The sequence below is a fragment of the Phacochoerus africanus genome, chromosome 2 (assembly GCF_016906955.1).
Source record: "Phacochoerus africanus isolate WHEZ1 chromosome 2, ROS_Pafr_v1, whole genome shotgun sequence".
NCBI lineage: Eukaryota > Metazoa > Chordata > Mammalia > Artiodactyla > Suidae > Phacochoerus > Phacochoerus africanus.
Genome location: NC_062545.1, coordinates 35,808,365 through 35,830,423, shown reverse-complemented (window position 1 = coordinate 35,830,423; position 22,059 = coordinate 35,808,365). Strand labels below are relative to the sequence as shown.

At 41.9% G+C, this 22,059-nt stretch overlaps 1 protein-coding gene across 3 annotated transcripts in view; it reads right to left on the bottom strand.

The window, feature by feature from the left end:
- The window catches only part of ECHDC1 (ethylmalonyl-CoA decarboxylase 1), a 64,745-nt gene extending 45,801 nt beyond the window's left edge, over positions 1–18,944 (bottom strand). The window contains exons 1-2 of one of the 3 annotated variants that reach the window (XM_047759069.1): positions 18,719–18,944; positions 10,281–10,833 (exon numbers count right to left, since the gene is read on the bottom strand). In XM_047759069.1, coding sequence (XP_047615025.1) covers positions 10,281–10,299 — 19 coding nt within the window. In that variant the 5' untranslated portion in view covers positions 10,300–10,833; positions 18,719–18,944. Of the gene's footprint in view, positions 1–140; positions 203–10,280; positions 10,834–18,718 lie in introns of those variants that run through there. The other 2 variants (XM_047759086.1, XM_047759077.1) reach the window with 2 other exon arrangements.
- Between the last annotated feature and the right edge of the window lie 3,115 nt (positions 18,945–22,059).

Here is a 22,059-nt window from a genome sequence, read left to right as displayed (position 1 = left end):
CAATAATAAATAGGCACACAAGGCTTAAGGATCTGGCCACAAACCAACTCGTATTATTACTACCTTATTATTACCTGCTTATTATTACCTTACTTACTTATTATTATCTTACTACCCTGCTTATTATTCCCACCACTCACTCTGTCTCAATTCCTTTCGTCTTTGCCAGCTGGTCTCTCTTCTTGGAATGGTGATAGCTGCCTGTGCCCCAACCCATTTATATCTGCTCAGCTTTCAGGTCAGACCAATAAAGTATCAAGAAAGGATTGGCTGTTTTATCACCAGGCAACATATTTCACAACATATTTCACAATTATATCTTTCCCTCAAATTTTACTTCTCTCAAGAGAGTGCTGGGTCTTCACAGAAGGAGTCTTCTGCTTTCTCTACCCATACCCCCTTTATCTCTATACTTGCAGCACCTGCAGCAACAGCTGGTAAACAGTGGACCCCTCAGATGTGGAAATAAAGAAAGGAGTGGGAGGGGGGTGGGGAGGGGTAGATTGATATAGTTTTTTTCTTGTTGGAGAAGGAAAATTTTTTTCTCTACCCATCTATGTTCTTCTGGTTGGTCTAAGAATTAAATTATTATGAGACAGATTAACAGGAGAAAATAAGTTTAATTACATATATATTTATCTATATCCATATATATACAGAAATAGATACAAATATAGATACGAGGACCCCCACAAGGAAAATGAGACCCAAGGAAAATTAGGCAATTGGAGTTTGAATGCCATCTGAGAAGGAGAAGGGGGGGAATAAGGATTAGAGACCTCAAAAGGGGAGGAAGGCAATTTACTGCCAGGTGGAAAAACAAAACATTTGTTAAACAAATGTTCACCTTGCCATGCAGGACACAGAGGGGACTCTGGTCTCCAGGTCCTGCTGAGATTGCCCTCCCACACTCAGTCCACTGGGTGTCGCTGATAATAATTTCTCTCCTGGACCAGGCCCTTCATCTAAATTCTCTCAGACAGTTAAGGGGGAAAGGGTAAAGATAAAGTCTTCCTGAGTCTTCTGTTTCTTACAAATAATCAGCCTAAAATAATCCTCACGCCAGAGAGACACATTTTGGGGTAGCGAATTTTGCTCCCCTACACTCTTCCAAAGTCCTTACAGTCTTTTCAACATGAAAGTAATTTAAGTACTCTGTGATTTTAGTCCCCAACACTTATGATCCTAACATGTGCATGAAGCACTAAAAGGATTATTGAGGATCAAAAGAATTCTAGAATGAAAGAACATTCACCAACAATGAGTTAGTGATTTTTGTTGTTGTTGAAAAGCTGGCTGCATGAAACAAATGACACAAATTTTATTTAAGCAGGATACTTTAATATAGGTAGTAAGAAAGACAATTATGGAGATCCCAGGGATTGGTAACTACTGTTGAAATAAATCTCTAGGCCCAAAATGGAGTTGCTCCTGCCAGGGGTGCCACATACACAAATAGAAACTTAGACAACTTGCATTGGATAATTGCCTGTGAAGGCTTTGTACTTTCTGTGAATACTCACTTAGCATTTGGCCCAACTCCTTTGGAATTGGCTGTGCTAGTATTTGACGTGCAGAATGTTTAGGAATTTTTCTTTTGCTCTAGGGAAAAAACCTAAGAAATGGGATTCTAGTAATCTAAATGTTGGGAACCCCCCCCCCCCCTTTCCTCAGGCACCCTGGACAGAGTTATATTTTAAAACAGTAATCCCTTCCCATCACACTTCAAATAAAAAAAGACAACACGTCTTCTGAGGCCTCTCTTTCCCCTCTTCCATTTTCCTTGTCTCAGGCCCTGCCGCCAGGGCCAGTTTCCTCCTTCCCTTCTCCAAGAGAGGCACTAAAATGGTTCAATTAGTGGAAATCTCTACAACAGGTTCCTGCCTCTGGACCTATGCCCCTTTTTTAGGCCCTTTGAAAGATACCCACCCTTCTCTCTTTAGTTTCCTCTGCCCCTATTCATTTATTAGGCCAAGACTTTTTAGAAATGTATCATGCTGGGATTTCTTTCTCCCCACAAAAGGAAATAATTAATAATTCTAGCATTTGACAGTAGATATATTACAGGCTTCAAGTCCCCTTCAAGGAAATTAAACCCCAAAAGCCTCTGGCCATGTCCTTTTTTTTTTTTTGGTCTTTTTGCCATTTCTTGGGCCGCTCCTGGGGCATATGGAGGTTTCCAGGCTAGGGGTCCAATCGGAGCAGTAGCTGCCGGCCTATGCCAGAGCCACAGCAAGGCGGGATCCGAGCTGCATCTGCAACCTACACCACAGCTCACAGCAACGGCCAGATCCTTAACCCACTGAGCAAGGCCAGGGATCGAACCTGCAACCTCATGGTTCCTAGTTGGATTCGTTAACCACTGAGCCACAACAGGAACTCCCTGGTCATGTCTCCTTGTAATGCCCCTTCCCCCACTTTGGCCAGCCTGGGCTGCTCACTCCCTGCTAGAGAAGGAATGTTGCCCACTCCTCACCCTGCCTCTATATAACCTGTTCCCCATGCAAATGAGGTGGCCTGCCCAAGACCAATCAGATCAAATTGGGTCTCCACTCAGGTCCACATTGTGGGGTGTAAGAGTGGACTCACCATGGCAGAGTGAGTCAGGCCCTCTTTTTAACCTGCACGCATGAGAGTCCTCACTCTCCTTTTCTGAAAATGTACTTTCACTTTAATAAATTTGCTAAACCTCCGCAATTCAAAGCTTTGCTACAGCGAGACAGGGACCCAGGAAACTGTGACTATTTTTGGTGCTGTGATTCAGATCATCTTCCGCCTCCCATGAAGACCCACTTAAGGTAGGGATCTTTGCTTTCCAGAAAGCTCAAGGATCAACCATGTTCTGATTCCCCTCTATGACTCTATGATTTTCATCTATGCATGGGGCATGGGAAGGGGAGCGTATGGGACCTCTACTGAACTTTTACTGACGGGGCTGAGATTTTTTTTTTTTCCTGCCACCATCTCTGCTTTGTCTGCCTAGCCTGCCAGGCTACCGGGTCTCCACCAGCTAAGCTGCAGGACTCCCTTCGCTCCTGTGGAACCCGGCCAGGCCTGTTCCCGGGAATTGACCCGCACCTGGCCCACACCGGTGCTGCACCAGGAAGTGGGCCAGCCTATTGGCATCGGCTCAGCAAGAGCAAGGGGCGTGTCACATCTAGAGCTGCAGATTGCCTGCCTCAGACTATAAAAGTACTGGCTTGTTTGGCATAGCCTGTGAGGTCTGGTGGATGAAACAAATCCAAGTTCCTGCGTAGGGGAAACTCAGGCTGCAGTACAAGTGTTGCTGTTTTTTCCTTTTTTTTTTTTTTTCTGGGCAGGAATGGCTGGGGGTGTCTAGTACCAGTCAATTCTCTCAATTCCCTCTGCCCTCCTACTCCCCCCAGCAGAGGGAAGCTCAGCAGGAGTCTCTGGGCAAATTAAAAGCAACTTAGCCTGTCTGCAACTGTAGTTTGCACCTTCTTTTCCCTTTTTTTTCCTTTCTCTCCCCCTACTCCTCTGTCTAGAACCCTCTGTGAACTGTGAACTGCTGTGGAAGCAAATGAGGAATTCGGGTCAGGGCTACACTCTGATGTATTCCGAAGGCCCCCATAGCTCACTACCTTAGTAACTGCTGCCTCTTTCCCGCAGCTTTCTCTTTGTGTTACTGTCACTTTGCCTTAAACTCACCGTTCCTGGGCTGTTTTATTTTTTCATTATTTTGTTTTATCTTTTAAGTTGACATATGAAATGAGCAATTTAAACCATTACACTCTGTTGAACAAGATATTCACACAAGGAGTTCCATCATGGCTCAGTGGTAACAAATCCAACTAGTATCCAGAGAATGTGGGTTTGATCCCTGGCCTTGCTCAGTGGCTTAGGGATTCGGCATTTCCTTGAGCTATGGTGTAGGTCACAGATGTAGCTCAGATCCCGTGGCTGTGGCGTAGGCTGGCAGCTGTAGCTCCAATTTGACCCCTAGCCTAGGAATTTCCCTATGCCATAGGTGCAGCCCCAAAAAGACAAAGAAAAAAAAAGAAGAAGAAGAAGAAGGAGGAGAAGAAGAAGAAAGTCACATGATTAAATGGTGATTTGGGAGCATAAACCAGTTTACAGAATGAGTGGGAGTAACTAGATGTGTTGTCATAAATTTGAATATGGGTATGTGATATTGCACTAATTCTGAATAGGGATATATGATATTGCAGCCTTCCAAAGTTGGCAGCTGCAGCAGCTTGTGTAGATCCCTGATAGTATCTTTCTTAAAGTCAGTCATTCGGGCATGAGTCTATCACATGCCTTATATTGTCTCCAAGTATTTAGTTACTTGCTAGTTCTCAAAGAATTTAGCAATAAACTGAAGAGAAAATTGTGTTGTTTACATACATAACCAAAAGAGGTCCAGGGAGTTGCTTTTGCCATTGTGGCTCAGTGGTAATGAACCCCACTAGTATCCATGAGGATTCGGAGTCAATCCCTGGCCTTGCTCAGTGAGTTAAGGATCCAATGTTGCCATGAGCTGTGGTGTAGGCCAGGGGCTGAAGCTCCAATTTGACCCTTAGCCTGGGAACTTCCATATGCTGCAGGTGTAGCAAAAAAAAAAAAAAAAAGTCCAAAACACTTCGAAATTTGGAGGAAGGGTAGGCAACTACTGAAGATACATGGAAGAGAGTGCAGAAGGTGACATTTATGCATTTCGGTGCCGTGACTAATATGTTGACATAAAACAACACTTCTTTTCTGCAGTCGCACTCCACCCTCAGAAATGGCTATGGGCATGTAGTAGGAGATGAGACTCTGCAATGACATGTTCAGTGGCGGTAGGCAGCAGTGGGCTTAAATAAGCAATTCTATTAATATTTATTTGAATTTCATATTGAAATTCCGTCACATACACCTCCCCACACACACACGTGTGTACATTTTCAATTATCCTTGGTAAATTGGAATTTACTCTGAGGCTAAACCATAGAAATACTTTATTTAAGTCTCCTGAGAGGACAGGAAGGAGGAAGCTGGGAGGGCTGAGACTAGGGTATGTGACACTTGGTTCTCATATTCTGTAGGAAGGAAAAAAGTTTCCCAAGACCTAGTCTTTCTCATCTTTTTCTTACCCAGTTGTGTTGTGGTTGCTCATTCGTATGTATAGTGTTTCAATGTATGTTTACATACAACTTAGTGTAAAAATACCTTTTATGATGATAACCATCGTGCCAGAGCACAACCCGAAAAGTTAATACGCTGTAATATTAGCATGTCAGTGCCTAGTCCACTTTTTAACTGCTGGCTAAATCTACAAATATCAGATTGTCATTACTTTAGTCATTTGATTTTTCATGAAATATACATATCCAGGAAGTTCCCACTGTGGCTCAGTGGTAATGAGCCTGACTATTATTGTCCATGAGGATTAGGGTTTGATCCCTGGCCTCACCCAGTGGGTTAAGGATTGGGTGTTGCCATGCGCTGTGGGATAGGTCACACATGAACCTCGGATCCCGTGTTGCTGTGGCTGGGGTGTAGGCTGGCAGCTGTAGCTCCAATTCAACCCCTAGCCTGGGAACTTCCATATGCTATGGGGTGGCCCTAAAAAGCAAAAAAAGAGAAAAGAAATACATATCCAGTTATTCTTCTCCTCCTTCACTTGACTCACTCTTAATTAAACTCCTTTTCTTCCATATCGTGTTTTGCAGTCAAGACGTTTCAGTATGACTCTTCTGAGAGATTGGCTCAAAATAGCTTTCAATCTTGAAGCACATAAAATTGTCTTAATTACTTAATTATTTTTTTTGCATTTGTATAAAAATTCCAAAAGACTTTTTGAACCTTAAAAAGTATTTTGATCCAACTTGATTTCTGGATAAGTCACCAGTCGTCCCTCTAAAGAGTTTGAATGTCCAAGAAAAAAACAATTGAGAGATATTCTCTCTTCCATGTGCTTCCCTTCTCCCTCTCTCTTTCTGACACTTCCTTCATGCCTAGGTAGTAAAAGAGATTCCCTGGTATCCTCCTATCTATTTTTATTTTTTTAAATTTCTTTATTTATTTATTGTCTTTCTGCCTTTTCTAGGGCCGCACCCATGGCATAAGGAGGTTCCCAGGCTAGGGGTCTAATCAGAGCTGTAGCCGCCAGCCTACGACACAGTCACAGCAATTCGGGATCCGAGCCGTGTCTGCGACCCACACCACAGCTCACGGCAATGCCATATCCTTAACCCACTGAGTAAGGCCAGGGATCGAACCCAAAATCTCATGGTTCCTAGTCAGATTCACTAACCACTGAGCCATGACGGGAACTCCGGCAAACATAATTCTTATTTGATGGATTAAAACTTTCCCTGGCTATAGGGATGATGCCCTCACAAAAAATGATTTAAAATGTGTTTTCCATCTGGGGTATACTTTCTATAATCTCCAGTAATCAAGACACCTGTTTCACCGGACAAATCATATAAGCCTTAAATTTTTTTCTCACAGACTTCTTAAAACTATCTCCAATACTGTCATCCTCAATCATCAGGCAAGATCAACAAAACTGATAAAAAACTGGACTTGTACAGAACAAAATTAATGACATGGGGTAAAAACTACTGAGTACAATTATAATTTTGTAACATTTGTTTGACATATTACTGGCTTTTGACCTTTATTTTTCAAATAGAAAAAACTTTCCCTTCAAGTTACTTAATGAACTGCAATAATTCGGTGATTTACATCTGTGAGTAAGATTAAAACATTTTTCTTTTTTTTCTCTCTGCCTGGTCCTTCCAAAAATTGGAGACCTCTGGGTTCTGCAGCCTTATTAGGTAAATAAAAACTGTCTCCTGAAATGTAAATAATACCTGCTCTGACCCTGACCATAAATATGAATTTTCTTCTAAGGTTACTGAGTCTAGTGTTTACTGTCTAAAAACCCACCCCCGAATGGTTCTTTGTTGCTATGCTACATTACTGTAAAATTTAATCCAACTATTAAGAAAATACTCTAAGTGCATTTTTGAAGCTGATTGCTACAATCTGTGTTTGGGGGAATATCAGATACCCTGTGATAACCAGGTGCTATATGTGCCGGGAAAGGTATCATTTGAAAGACTGTCTCCAACCTAGATAAAAGGTTTCCTTTCAGGTATTATCCTCATGCCCAGAGAAATTTAAAAATTAATTCTTAAATTTATATTTCTCTCTTAAGAAGGGCCTTGCATTGGACAGGTCCATAAAGAAAACTACTAACTCCATGCTCAGGCCTTAAAATAGTGTTCAAATAAGAAAAAGAGAGACACCAACACCAGGACCAAGACTACCCCAGAAGTAGAGAGCTATCCCAAGACTGCCAGACCTGACCATATGGTTACTTTTCTTCTTGGTTTCTTTTTGTTTTACACACAAATCAAAGTTCTCTATCATGGACACGATCCTATGTAAATTTTAAAAATCAATTCAATTGTTGGGTTTATAGTCAATTACCTACAGCTAGTACTTCTGATTTACTTTGGTGGGTTTCTTCCCTCCATGGCCCTTATTAGTCAGCCCTTTGGTAATTTATTCTAAGAAAAATGTAATTCTGTAGAGGCCACTATTGACATTACTATGGACAAAGCCAGTATATAATTTCACTTAAAGAACAGACAAAGCCAGGTGAACTGGGATATACTGGGCTGCATTTGGTAAAACCTCTTAACCTAAATTCCGATTTATAACTTTTACTAATACTACCAACTATATTATTTTCTATTAACTGTTTTTACAAAATTGTTATTTCTTACATTGCCAAATTTATAATTGAGTCTCTAAAATAAAACATAGTTCCATATGAGATCGGTGTAACTCTAGATATGAGAAAACGCGATGAGAAGGAATAAAATTCCTGGACCATAACAGACTAATAAGACAGGGGGTCCAGAGACTTTTGGCTACTGTTAATAATAGCACATTGAGTGGCCTGTCAACGAAATCTTTGCCAGATCTGGGAATGAGCATTTCTAGCACCATGGGACAAAATGGTCACGAAATGCCTCCTCAAACTACGGTCAAATTTATGACCATGGGGAGTCCTGTGAAGTGGAGATGGACACTTGGCATTTGTCTCTACACGGATTAAATCATCATCTCTGCAGCTGCTGACCCTCAACATCCCCTGAGAGGAGTTCAGGGTGGAGATCAGGAATGAGGCACGGAAAAACTGATAGAACAGAACTTCAGATAGTTAGATGTTTTCAGGTAAAGATGTTTATGAGCCCAAAATTCTTGCATCTTCTCATATCTAGGAAAACACTAAGATCATTAACAGTGACATCTGCTTTAGCCATTTAGGAGAAAAATAAAAAGACAAAATAGAATAGCTGTGGTTCTAACATCCAAGGTAATACCAGACAAATGTTTATAGTACTAAGAACTTAAGGTTTACACACACTGGATGCTACCAGCCATTCTCAAAGCAATATCAGCGGGCAGCTAAGAGCTGCAGCCTTACATTTTCAAGGTCCCCTCTTATAACAATGAGAAGATAAAAACATATAATGACTAATAGCTCTTGTTATTTGTAAGTCAATATCACATTAACAGTTAAAATCTATTTAGATAAAACTAGACAACTACCTACCAGCTACAAGTCTCCCCAAAGAGCCAGGTCCAAATTGGGTTTCAGGCCTATTCAAAAAATTTCTTTTGTCTATTAACATTCAAACTGTCACTTCTCCAATTATTTCTGACTGGGTCTGTTACACCTACACTAAATATATAACTACATTAACTACATTAAATATATAACTATGTTTCTTTACAATAATTCCCTTACTGATCTAAATAAAGTCTTTTAAAAAATAATTTTGGGGGAGTTCCCATTGTGGCTCAGTGGGTTAAGAACCCCACTAGTATTCATGAGGATTTGGGTTCAATTCCTGCCCCACTCAGTGGGTTAAGGATCAGGGGTTGCTGGAAGCTGCAGTGTAGACTGTAGATGTGACTCAGATCTGGCATTGCTGTGGCTGATGTGTAGGCAGGCAGCTGCAGCTCCAATTCAGTCCCTAGCCTGGGAACTTCCATATGCCGAGAGTGCAGCCCTAAAAAGACAAAAATAAATAAAATAATTTAGGGACTTTCCAGAGGGCCCCTGGGACTTCTCAAAGGACTATTTCTTTCCTCTTATAAAAAGGGAGATGTTGGAGTTCCAGTAGTGGCTCAGCAGTTAACAAATCTGACTAGCACCCATGAGGACACAGGTTCAATCCCTGGCCTTGCTCAGTGGATTAAGGATCTAGCTTTGCTGTGAGCTGTGATGTAGGTGGTATAGGTCGCAGGCATGCTCAGATCCTGAGTAGCTGTGGCTGTGGTGTAGGCCGGCAGCACAGCCCTAATTTGACCCCTAGCCTGGGAACCTCCACATGCGAGGGTGCAGCCCTAAAAAAAAAAAAAAAAAAAAAGCCAAAAGGGGGGTGAGGTTAGATGTTAAACTAATACATTTTATCTTCAAAGAAATTCATGGAAAAGATCCTGATAAATACTCCAGAATGCAGGTGTTAGATAACTTTAAGATACTACACACAACTGTATTTAAAGGACCCTTGTTTCCCCCTTCTTTAAGAAAATTTCTTCACGACAAAGGTTAAAACACTTTTCTTTTTCCCCACCTGATCCCTCCAGAATTCAAAAACTGAATAAAGGAAACCTCATTTAAGAGTTGGGAGGCCAGAAGGGAGAACCTTCACACTCTACCACAGGAAGCATCAATTACTCCATGTTAATTACATACTCCCACAGGAAAGCATCCTTTACAGACCCGACGGGGTCTGTTTAACCAGCAACCTAGCCTACGAGAAACCACCACCTGAACTCTCACTTTCCACCAACAGACTTCCTTCAAAACAACCACTCCCAACTTCCACTTTTTCTCTATAACAGCATGGTCCTCACCTCTGTTGAACGGATCTATGGCTTTGGCTATGTTCCCCTGTCCCCAGCTGGAATGCCTCTTCTATTCCCAAATAAGCCAATTTTGCCGGTAAAGGAACCGGATCGTTTGCTTTTACCCTAACAGCGTCATGCCTTTCACCTCAGTTTGCAGTTCTGCAAAAAAAGGAGACGGCCCACTTCAAGACAGTCCGAGATTAAATTTGTTTTATCGCCAGAATTCTTTAGCCTTTTTTTTTTTTTTTTAACTGCTGACCACAAGGCCTAGAAAGTATTCAGCATTTAAACAGGTGCATTGAAATCGCGCCTCCCTATTCTTTCGAATGTTCATGACCTATTTCTCCACTTTCCCGGGAAAGTTGGACTCATCTTTTCCCATCACTCTCCCTCACCTGGCAAAGGCCTTTGCATCCCTCAGTACTGCGTCCTGGCGTACTGACGTATTGACGGCAGTGAGCTTGCGTGGCGGCTTCGCGCGGGCGGCTGTTTGCAATTCGTGTGGAGAAGAGCTATAAAGTGGTTCTCTCCTAGAAGATATGCGCTATTCAGTCCTCACCGACACAGAGTCCTGGAGGACCCAGTGGCGCCAACTTCCCCTTCCGCTCGGTCGCACCCCGCCCCTCATCCCCTCAGCTGCCCCCATTTCCACTTCCGCTAAAATCCTTCTCGCTTCCCCGCCCCTGCCGCCCCAGGTCCCTTAGCTTCTCCGCGTCCTCTTTCCTTCCTCGCTTCTGCTTTTTCTCCCTGGGGACCCTACTGCGCTCCCGGCCTGGCACCCCCCAGACCCAGAAACCCCGCCCCTGCCGCGGAGTCTCCTCGCTGTGACAGGTGCTCCATCGTCGTGTCCTGAGTGAACCTGGAAGGCGGACTCCTGTTCCATGAGCTTTGAGGTTTCCCTTCTGCTCGTCGGGAACGGATGCTCCTAAATCCTGGCTTATTTTCCGGCTCTCATGTAAAAGTGTAAAGAGTGGAGAAGAAAGCCAATTTAGTAGAATTTCGAAAGGGGAGGGGCGAGAAAGTTACCAAGTCTGCCCGTTCTTAAACATTTCTGCGTTATTGAGCGGAAAGAGGTATTTTTGTCTTTTTTTTGGTGGGGGGGACAATACTTAGATACGCTCCTAGTGTGATATTAGCATTATAACGCTCAACAGGCATAAAATTCTTTGTCATTTCCTATTGTATAGTGCAGACAGAAAGTTCTTTGGAAGGTAGCTGGAAAGGGGGCTCGTTTTTTTCTCCAAGATTGATTGAGATTGTTTTGTGAAGGAGGAGGAACTGAAGGTAGAGCTTAATAAATAAAGGAATTGGAACTAGAATTAGTGGCAGGAACAGTAGGTGCCAAGGCACTGAAAGCAGGGGTGATAAGCAGGTTTTAGTGTACCAGAATTTGTGTGGTAAGAAGTAGGAAGCAAGACGAATAATAGGAAGAAGTTCTAATTATAAGTATTTAACTACTATTTAATATGTGTGCACTGAAGTTTGGCGCTTAATATCAGCCTCTCCATGGAGTAAAACATGAGGCACTGCAGCTGCTGACGTGCAGCACCCCATGAACTCCGAAGACAAAGAGTGAGGCACTCTGTGTGCTGGGAAAACTGAAAGAACAAGTCTTCAGAGAGATAACTTTAGAAGATTTTATAAGCCTAATTCTTGCATCTCTTCATATCTCAAAAAACACTAAAACCCTCCTATGATGAGTTATGTCTATAACTAGTAATAACCTTCAAGAGACCAGCAGCAAACATCTGTAAAATGTGTGTGTGGCTGCAAGCACTTTCCCCTTCACCTTATAACTTTTATCTTGATAGTCCCCCCTTTTCCTCTTTGGGGTGGTATTTTAGAACACTCTGAAATACTGCTTCCTGAGCTGTAATTAGTGGACAAAACAAAAGATGCCACTGTCTTCTGTGAGAACAGCCACTCCCAAGGGGGGGCCAGTGAGCCCTGAGAGAACTCAGGAAAGAAACAAACAGGGTTGGACCACAGCTGAGGTGCATATCAAAAGAGTGATTCCAGAAAGCCCAAAACTTTACATCTTCCCAGAGAAACTAGTGTTCTGTAAATCTTCTTATGTAACTCTGGTTATCTGTAAATCTTTTGTTCCTACTACCTTCCATTTGTTGCAAAACTCAAATATCCTAGCTTCTTTCGCCTCCTCAGAGCAGTTTCTCCAGGCTACTACTCCATCCCCGGGCTAAGTCCTACTTTCACTCCAAATAAAACTTAATCCTCAACTTACAGGTTGTAATTTTTTTTAATTGATGTATGAAGTGAGCAATTTAAACCATTACACTCTGTTGAACAAGATATTCACACAAGGAGTTCCATCATGGCTCAGCGGTAACAAATCCAACTAGTATCCAGAGAATCTGGGTTTGATCCCTGGCCTTGCTCAGTGGCTTAGGGATTTGGCATTTCCTTGAGCTATGGTGTAGGTCACAGATGCAGCTCAGATCCCGTGGCTGTGGCGTAGGCTGGCAGCTGTAGCTCCAATTTGACCCCTAGCCTAGGAACTTCCCTATGCCATAGGTGCAGCCCCAAAAAGACAAAGAAAAAAAAAGAAGAAGAAGAAGAAGAAGGAGGAGAAGAAGAAGAAAGTCACATGATTAAATGGTGATTTGGGAGCATAAACCAGTTTACAGAATGAGTGGGAGTAACTAGATGTGTTGTCATAAATTTGAATATGGGTATGTGATATTGCACTAATTCTGAATAGGGATATATGATATTGCAGCCTTCCAAAGTTGGCAGCTGCAGCAGCTTGTGTAGATCCCTGATAGTATCTTTCTTAAAGTCAGTCATTCGGGCATGAGTCTATCACATGCCTTATATTGTCTCCAAGTATTTAGTTACTTGCTAGTTCTCAAAGAATTTAGCAATAAACTGAAGAGAAAATTGTGTTGTTTACATACATAACCAAAAGAGGTCCAGGGAGTTGCTTTTGCCATTGTGGCTCAGTGGTAATGAACCCCACTAGTATCCATGAGGATTCGGAGTCAATCCCTGGCCTTGCTCAGTGAGTTAAGGATCCAATGTTGCCATGAGCTGTGGTGTAGGCCAGGGGCTGAAGCTCCAATTTGACCCTTAGCCTGGGAACTTCCATATGCTGCAGGTGTAGCAAAAAAAAAAAAAAAAAAAGTCCAAAACACTTCGAAATTTGGAGGAAGGGTAGGCAACTAGTGAAGATACATGGAAGATAGCGCAGAAGGTGACATTTATGCATTTCGGTGCCGTGACTAATATGTTGACATAAAACAACATTTCTTTTCTGCAGTCGCACTCCACCCTCAGAAATGGCTATGGGCATGTAGTAGGAGATGAGACTCTGCAATGACATGTTCAGTGGCGGTAGGCAGCAGTGGGCTTAAATAAGCAATTCTATTAATATTTATTTGAATTTCATATTGAAATTCCATCACATACACCCCCCCACACACACACGTGTGTACATTTTCAATTATCCTTGGTAAATTGGAATTTACTCTGAGGCTAAACCATAGAAATACTTTATTTAAGTCTCCTGAGAGGACAGGAAGGAGGAAGCTGGGAGGGCTGAGACTAGGGTATGTGACACTTGGTTCTCATATTCTGTAGGAAGGAAAAAAGTTTCCCAAGACCTAGTCTTTCTCATCTTTTTCTTACCCAGTTGTGTTGTGGTTGCTCATTCGTATGTATAGTGTTTCAGTGTATGTTTACATACAACTTAGTGTAAAAATACCTTTTATGATGATAACCATCGTGCCAGAGCACAACCCGAAAAGTTAATACGCTGTAATATTAGCATGTCAGTGCCTAGTCCACTTTTTAACTGCTGGCTAAATCTACAAATATCAGATTGTCATTACTTTAGTCATTTGATTTTTCATGAAATATACATATCCAGGAAGTTCCCACTGTGGCTCAGTGGTAATGAGCCTGACTATTATTGTCCATGAGGATTAGGGTTTGATCCCTGGCCTCACCCAGTGGGTTAAGGATTGGGTGTTGCCATGCGCTGTGGGATAGGTCACACATGAACCTCGGATCCCGTGTTGCTGTGGCTGGGGTGTAGGCTGGCAGCTGTAGCTCCAATTCAACCCCTAGCCTGGGAACTTCCATATGCTATGGGGTGGCCCTAAAAAGCAAAAAAAGAGAAAAGAAATACATATCCAGTTATTCTTCTCCTCCTTCACTTGACTCACTCTTAATTAAACTCCTTTTCTTCCATATCGTGTTTTGCAGTCAAGACGTTTCAGTATGACTCTTCTGAGAGATTGGCTCAAAATAGCTTTCAATCTTGAAGCACATAAAATTGTCTTAATTACTTAATTATTTTTTTGCATTTGTATAAAAATTCCAAAAGACTTTTTGAACCTTAAAAAGTATTTTGATCCAAATTGATTTCTGGATAAGTCACCAGTCGTCCCTCTAAAGAGTTTGAATGTCCAAGAAAAAAACAATTGAGAGATATTCTCTCTTCCATGTGCTTCCCTTCTCCCTCTCTCTTTCTGACACTTCCTTCATGCCTAGGTAGTAAAAGAGATTCCCTGGTATCCTCCTATCTATTTTTATTTTTTTAAATTTCTTTATTTATTTATTGTCTTTCTGCCTTTTCTAGGGCCGCACCCATGGCATAAGGAGGTTCCCAGGCTAGGGGTCTAATCAGAGCTGTAGCCGCCAGCCTACGACACAGTCACAGCAATTCGGGATCCGAGCCGTGTCTGCGACCCACACCACAGCTCACGGCAATGCCATATCCTTAACCCACTGAGTAAGGCCAGGGATCGAACCCAAAATCTCATGGTTCCTAGTCAGATTCACTAACCACTGAGCCATGACGGGAACTCCGGCAAACATAATTCTTATTTGATGGATTAAAACTTTCCCTGGCTATAGGGATGATGCCCTCACAAAAAATGATTTAAAATGTGTTTTCCATCTGGGGTATACTTTCTATAATCTCCAGTAATCAAGACACCTGTTTCACCGGACAAATCATATAAGCCTTAAATTTTTTTCTCACAGACTTCTTAAAACTATCTCCAATACTGTCATCCTCAATCATCAGGCAAGATCAACAAAACTGATAAAAAACTGGACTTGTACAGAACAAAATTAATGACATGGGGTAAAAACTACTGAGTACAATTATAATTTTGTAACATTTGTTTGACATATTACTGGCTTTTGACCTTTATTTTTCAAATAGAAAAAACTTTCCCTTCAAGTTACTTAATGAACTGCAATAATTCGGTGATTTACATCTGTGAGTAAGATTAAAACATTTTTCTTTTTTTTCTCTCTGCCTGGTCCTTCCAAAAATTGGAGACCTCTGGGTTCTGCAGCCTTATTAGGTAAATAAAAACTGTCTCCTGAAATGTAAATAATACCTGCTCTGACCCTGACCATAAATATGAATTTTCTTCTAAGGTTACTGAGTCTAGTGTTTACTGTCTAAAAACCCACCCCCGAATGGTTCTTTGTTGCTATGCTACATTACTGTAAAATTTAATCCAACTATTAAGAAAATACTCTAAGTGCATTTTTGAAGCTGATTGCTACAATCTGTGTTTGGGGGAATATCAGATACCCTGTGATAACCAGGTGCTATATGTGCCGGGAAAGGTATCATTTGAAAGACTGTCTCCAACCTAGATAAAAGGTTTCCTTTCAGGTATTATCCTCATGCCCAGAGAAATTTAAAAATTAATTCTTAAATTTATATTTCTCTCTTAAGAAGGGCCTTGCATTGGACAGGTCCATAAAGAAAACTACTAACTCCATGCTCAGGCCTTAAAATAGTGTTCAAATAAGAAAAAGAGAGACACCAACACCAGGACCAAGACTACCCCAGAAGTAGAGAGCTATCCCAAGACTGCCAGACCTGACCATATGGTTACTTTTCTTCTTGGTTTCTTTTTGTTTTACACACAAATCAAAGTTCTCTATCATGGACACGATCCTATGTAAATTTTAAAAATCAATTCAATTGTTGGGTTTATAGTCAATTACCTACAGCTAGTACTTCTGATTTACTTTGGTGGGTTTCTTCCCTCCATGGCCCTTATTAGTCAGCCCTTTGGTAATTTATTCTAAGAAAAATGTAATTCTGTAGAGGCCACTATTGACATTACTATGGACAAAGCCAGTATATAATTTCACTTAAAGAACAGACAAAGCCAGGTGAACTGGGATATACTGGGCTGCATTTGGTAAAACCTCTTAACCTAAATTCCGATTTATAACTTTTACTAATACTACCAACTATATTATTTTCTATTAACTGTTTTTACAAAATTGTTATTTCTTACATTGCCAAATTTATAATTGAGTCTCTAAAATAAAACATAGTTCCATATGAGATCGGTGTAACTCTAGATATGAGAAAACGCGATGAGAAGGAATAAAATTCCTGGACCATAACAGACTAATAAGACAGGGGGTCCAGAGACTTTTGGCTACTGTTAATAATAGCACATTGAGTGGCCTGTCAACGAAATCTTTGCCAGATCTGGGAATGAGCATTTCTAGCACCATGGGACAAAATGGTCACGAAATGCCTCCTCAAACTACGGTCAAATTTATGACCATGGGGAGTCCTGTGAAGTGGAGATGGACACTTGGCATTTGTCTCTACACACGGATTAAATCATCATCTCTGCAGCTGCTGACCCTCAACATCCCCTGAGAGGAGTTCAGGGTGGAGATCAGGAATGAGGCACGGAAAAACTGATAGAACAGAACTTCAGATAGTTAGATGTTTTCAGGTAAAGATGTTTATGAGCCCAAAATTCTTGCATCTTCTCATATCTAGGAAAACACTAAGATCATTAACAGTGACATCTGCTTTAGCCATTTAGGAGAAAAATAAAAAGACAAAATAGAATAGCTGTGGTTCTAACATCCAAGGTAATACCAGACAAATGTTTATAGTACTAAGAACTTAAGGTTTACACACACTGGATGCTACCAGCCATTCTCAAAGCAATATCAGCGGGCAGCTAAGAGCTGCAGCCTTACATTTTCAAGGTCCCCTCTTATAACAATGAGAAGATAAAAACATATAATGACTAATAGCTCTTGTTATTTGTAAGTCAATATCACATTAACAGTTAAAATCTATTTAGATAAAACTAGACAACTACCTACCAGCTACAAGTCTCCCCAAAGAGCCAGGTCCAAATTGGGTTTCAGGCCTATTCAAAAAATTTCTTTTGTCTATTAACATTCAAACTGTCACTTCTCCAATTATTTCTGACTGGGTCTGTTACACCTACACTAAATATATAACTACATTAACTACATTAAATATATAACTATGTTTCTTTACAATAATTCCCTTACTGATCTAAATAAAGTCTTTTAAAAAATAATTTTGGGGGAGTTCCCATTGTGGCTCAGTGGGTTAAGAACCCCACTAGTATTCATGAGGATTTGGGTTCAATTCCTGCCCCACTCAGTGGGTTAAGGATCAGGGGTTGCTGGAAGCTGCAGTGTAGACTGTAGATGTGACTCAGATCTGGCATTGCTGTGGCTGATGTGTAGGCAGGCAGCTGCAGCTCCAATTCAGTCCCTAGCCTGGGAACTTCCATATGCCGAGAGTGCAGCCCTAAAAAGACAAAAATAAATAAAATAATTTAGGGACTTTCCAGAGGGCCCCTGGGACTTCTCAAAGGACTATTTCTTTCCTCTTATAAAAAGGGAGATGTTGGAGTTCCAGTAGTGGCTCAGCAGTTAACAAATCTGACTAGCACCCATGAGGACACAGGTTCAATCCCTGGCCTTGCTCAGTGGATTAAGGATCTAGCTTTGCTGTGAGCTGTGATGTAGGTGGTATAGGTCGCAGGCATGCTCAGATCCTGAGTAGCTGTGGCTGTGGTGTAGGCCGGCAGCACAGCCCTAATTTGACCCCTAGCCTGGGAACCTCCACATGCGAGGGTGCAGCCCTAAAAAAAAAAAAAAAAAAAAAGCCAAAAGGGGGGTGAGGTTAGATGTTAAACTAATACATTTTATCTTCAAAGAAATTCATGGAAAAGATCCTGATAAATACTCCAGAATGCAGGTGTTAGATAACTTTAAGATACTACACACAACTGTATTTAAAGGACCCTTGTTTCCCCCTTCTTTAAGAAAATTTCTTCACGACAAAGGTTAAAACACTTTTCTTTTTCCCCACCTGATCCCTCCAGAATTCAAAAACTGAATAAAGGAAACCTCATTTAAGAGTTGGGAGGCCAGAAGGGAGAACCTTCACACTCTACCACAGGAAGCATCAATTACTCCATGTTAATTACATACTCCCACAGGAAAGCATCCTTTACAGACCCGACGGGGTCTGTTTAACCAGCAACCTAGCCTACGAGAAACCACCACCTGAACTCTCACTTTCCACCAACAGACTTCCTTCAAAAACAACCACTCCCAACTTCCACTTTTTCTCTATAACAGCATGGTCCTCACCTCTGTTGAACGGATCTATGGCTTTGGCTATGTTCCCCTGTCCCCAGCTGGAATGCCTCTTCTATTCCCAAATAAGCCAATTTTGCCGGTAAAGGAACCGGATCGTTTGCTTTTACCCTAACAGCGTCATGCCTTTCACCTCAGTTTGCAGTTCTGCAAAAAAAGGAGACGGCCCACTTCAAGACAGTCCGAGATTAAATTTGTTTTTATCGCCAGAATTCTTTAGCCTTTTTTTTTTTTTTTTTAACTGCTGACCACAAGGCCTAGAAAGTATTCAGCATTTAAACAGGTGCATTGAAATCGCGCCTCCCTATTCTTTCGAATGTTCATGACCTATTTCTCCACTTTCCCGGGAAAGTTGGACTCATCTTTTCCCATCACTCTCCCTCACCTGGCAAAGGCCTTTGCATCCCTCAGTACTGCGTCCTGGCGTACTGACGTATTGACGGCAGTGAGCTTGCGTGGCGGCTTCGCGCGGGCGGCTGTTTGCAATTCGTGTGGAGAAGAGCTATAAAGTGGTTCTCTCCTAGAAGATATGCGCTATTCAGTCCTCACCGACACAGAGTCCTGGAGGACCCAGTGGCGCCAACTTCCCCTTCCGCTCGGTCGCACCCCGCCCCTCATCCCCTCAGCTGCCCCCATTTCCACTTCCGCTAAAATCCTTCTCGCTTCCCCGCCCCTGCCGCCCCAGGTCCCTTAGCTTCTCCGCGTCCTCTTTCCTTCCTCGCTTCTGCTTTTTCTCCCTGGGGACCCTACTGCGCTCCCGGCCTGGCACCCCCCAGACCCAGAAACCCCGCCCCTGCCGCGGAGTCTCCTCGCTGTGACAGGTGCTCCATCGTCGTGTCCTGAGTGAACCTGGAAGGCGGACTCCTGTTCCATGAGCTTTGAGGTTTCCCTTCTGCTCGTCGGGAACGGATGCTCCTAAATCCTGGCTTATTTTCCGGCTCTCATGTAAAAGTGTAAAGAGTGGAGAAGAAAGCCAATTTAGTAGAATTTCGAAAGGGGAGGGGCGAGAAAGTTACCAAGTCTGCCCGTTCTTAAACATTTCTGCGTTATTGAGCGGAAAGAGGTATTTTTGTCTTTTTTTTGGTGGGGGGGACAATACTTAGATACGCTCCTAGTGTGATATTAGCATTATAACGCTCAACAGGCATAAAATTCTTTGTCATTTCCTATTGTATAGTGCAGACAGAAAGTTCTTTGGAAGGTAGCTGGAAAGGGGGCTCGTTTTTTTCTCCAAGATTGATTGAGATTGTTTTGTGAAGGAGGAGGAACTGAAGGTAGAGCTTAATAAATAAAGGAATTGGAACTAGAATTAGTGGCAGGAACAGTAGGTGCCAAGGCACTGAAAGCAGGGGTGATAAGCAGGTTTTAGTGTACCAGAATTTGTGTGGTAAGAAGTAGGAAGCAAGACGAATAATAGGAAGAAGTTCTAATTATAAGTATTTAACTACTATTTAATATGTGTGCACTGAAGTTTGGCGCTTAATATCAGCCTCTCCATGGAGTAAAACATGAGGCACTGCAGCTGCTGACGTGCAGCACCCCATGAACTCCGAAGACAAAGAGTGAGGCACTCTGTGTGCTGGGAAAACTGAAAGAACAAGTCTTCAGAGAGATAACTTTAGAAGATTTTATAAGCCTAATTCTTGCATCTCTTCATATCTCAAAAAACACTAAAACCCTCCTATGATGAGTTATGTCTATAACTAGTAATAACCTTCAAGAGACCAGCAGCAAACATCTGTAAAATGTGTGTGTGGCTGCAAGCACTTTCCCCTTCACCTTATAACTTTTATCTTGATAGTCCCCCTTTTCCTCTTTGGGGTGGTATTTTAGAACACTCTGAAATACTGCTTCCTGAGCTGTAATTAGTGGACAAAACAAAAGATGCCACTGTCTTCTGTGAGAACAGCCACTCCCAAGGGGGGGCCAGTGAGCCCTGAGAGAACTCAGGAAAGAAACAAACAGGGTTGGACCACAGCTGAGGTGCATATCAAAAGAGTGATTCCAGAAAGCCCAAAACTTTACATCTTCCCAGAGAAACTAGTGTTCTGTAAATCTTCTTATGTAACTCTGGTTATCTGTAAATCTTTTGTTCCTACTACCTTCCATTTGTTGCAAAACTCAAATATCCTAGCTTCTTTCGCCTCCTCAGAGCAGTTTCTCCAGGCTACTACTCCATCCCCGGGCTAAGTCCTACTTTCACTCCAAATAAAACTTAATCCTCAACTTACAGGTTGTAATTTTTTTTAATTGATGTATGAAGTGAGCAATTTAAACCATTACACTCTGTTGAACAAGATATTCACACAAGGAGTTCCATCATGGCTCAGTGGTAACAAATCCAACTAGTATCCAGAGAATGTGGGTTTGATCCCTGGCCTTGCTCAGTGGCTTAGGGATTTGGCATTTCCTTGAGCTATGGTGTAGGTCACAGATGCAGCTCAGATCCCGTGGCTGTGGCGTAGGCTGGCAGCTGTAGCTCCAATTTGACCCCTAGCCTAGGAATTTCCCTATGCCATAGGTGCAGCCCCAAAAAGACAAAGAAAAAAAAAGAAGAAGAAGAAGAAGGAGGAGAAGAAGAAGAAAGTCACATGATTAAATGGTGATTTGGGAGCATAAACCAGTTTACAGAATGAGTGGGAGTAACTAGATGTGTTGTCATAAATTTGAATATGGGTATGTGATATTGCACTAATTCTGAATAGGGATATATGATATTGCAGCCTTCCAAAGTTGGCAGCTGCAGCAGCTTGTGTAGATCCCTGATAGTATCTTTCTTAAAGTCAGTCATTCGGGCATGAGTCTATCACATGCCTTATATTGTCTCCAAGTATTTAGTTACTTGCTAGTTCTCAAAGAATTTAGCAATAAACTGAAGAGAAAATTGTGTTGTTTACATACATAACCAAAAGAGGTCCAGGGAGTTGCTTTTGCCATTGTGGCTCAGTGGTAATGAACCCCACTAGTATCCATGAGGATTCGGAGTCAATCCCTGGCCTTGCTCAGTGAGTTAAGGATCCAATGTTGCCATGAGCTGTGGTGTAGGCCAGGGGCTGAAGCTCCAATTTGACCCTTAGCCTGGGAACTTCCATATGCTGCAGGTGTAGCAAAAAAAAAAAAAAAAAAAGTCCAAAACACTTCGAAATTTGGAGGAAGGGTAGGCAACTAGTGAAGATACATGGAAGATAGCGCAGAAGGTGACATTTATGCATTTCGGTGCCGTGACTAATATGTTGACATAAAACAACATTTCTTTTCTGCAGTCGCACTCCACCCTCAGAAATGGCTATGGGCATGTAGTAGGAGATGAGACTCTGCAATGACATGTTCAGTGGCGGTAGGCAGCAGTGGGCTTAAATAAGCAATTCTATTAATATTTATTTGAATTTCATATTGAAATTCCATCACATACACCCCCCCACACACACACGTGTGTACATTTTCAATTATCCTTGGTAAATTGGAATTTACTCTGAGGCTAAACCATAGAAATACTTTATTTAAGTCTCCTGAGAGGACAGGAAGGAGGAAGCTGGGAGGGCTGAGACTAGGGTATGTGACACTTGGTTCTCATATTCTGTAGGAAGGAAAAAAGTTTCCCAAGACCTAGTCTTTCTCATCTTTTTCTTACCCAGTTGTGTTGTGGTTGCTCATTCATACGTATAGTGTTTCAGTGTATGTTTACATACAACTTAGTGTAAAAATACCTTTTATGATGATAACCAT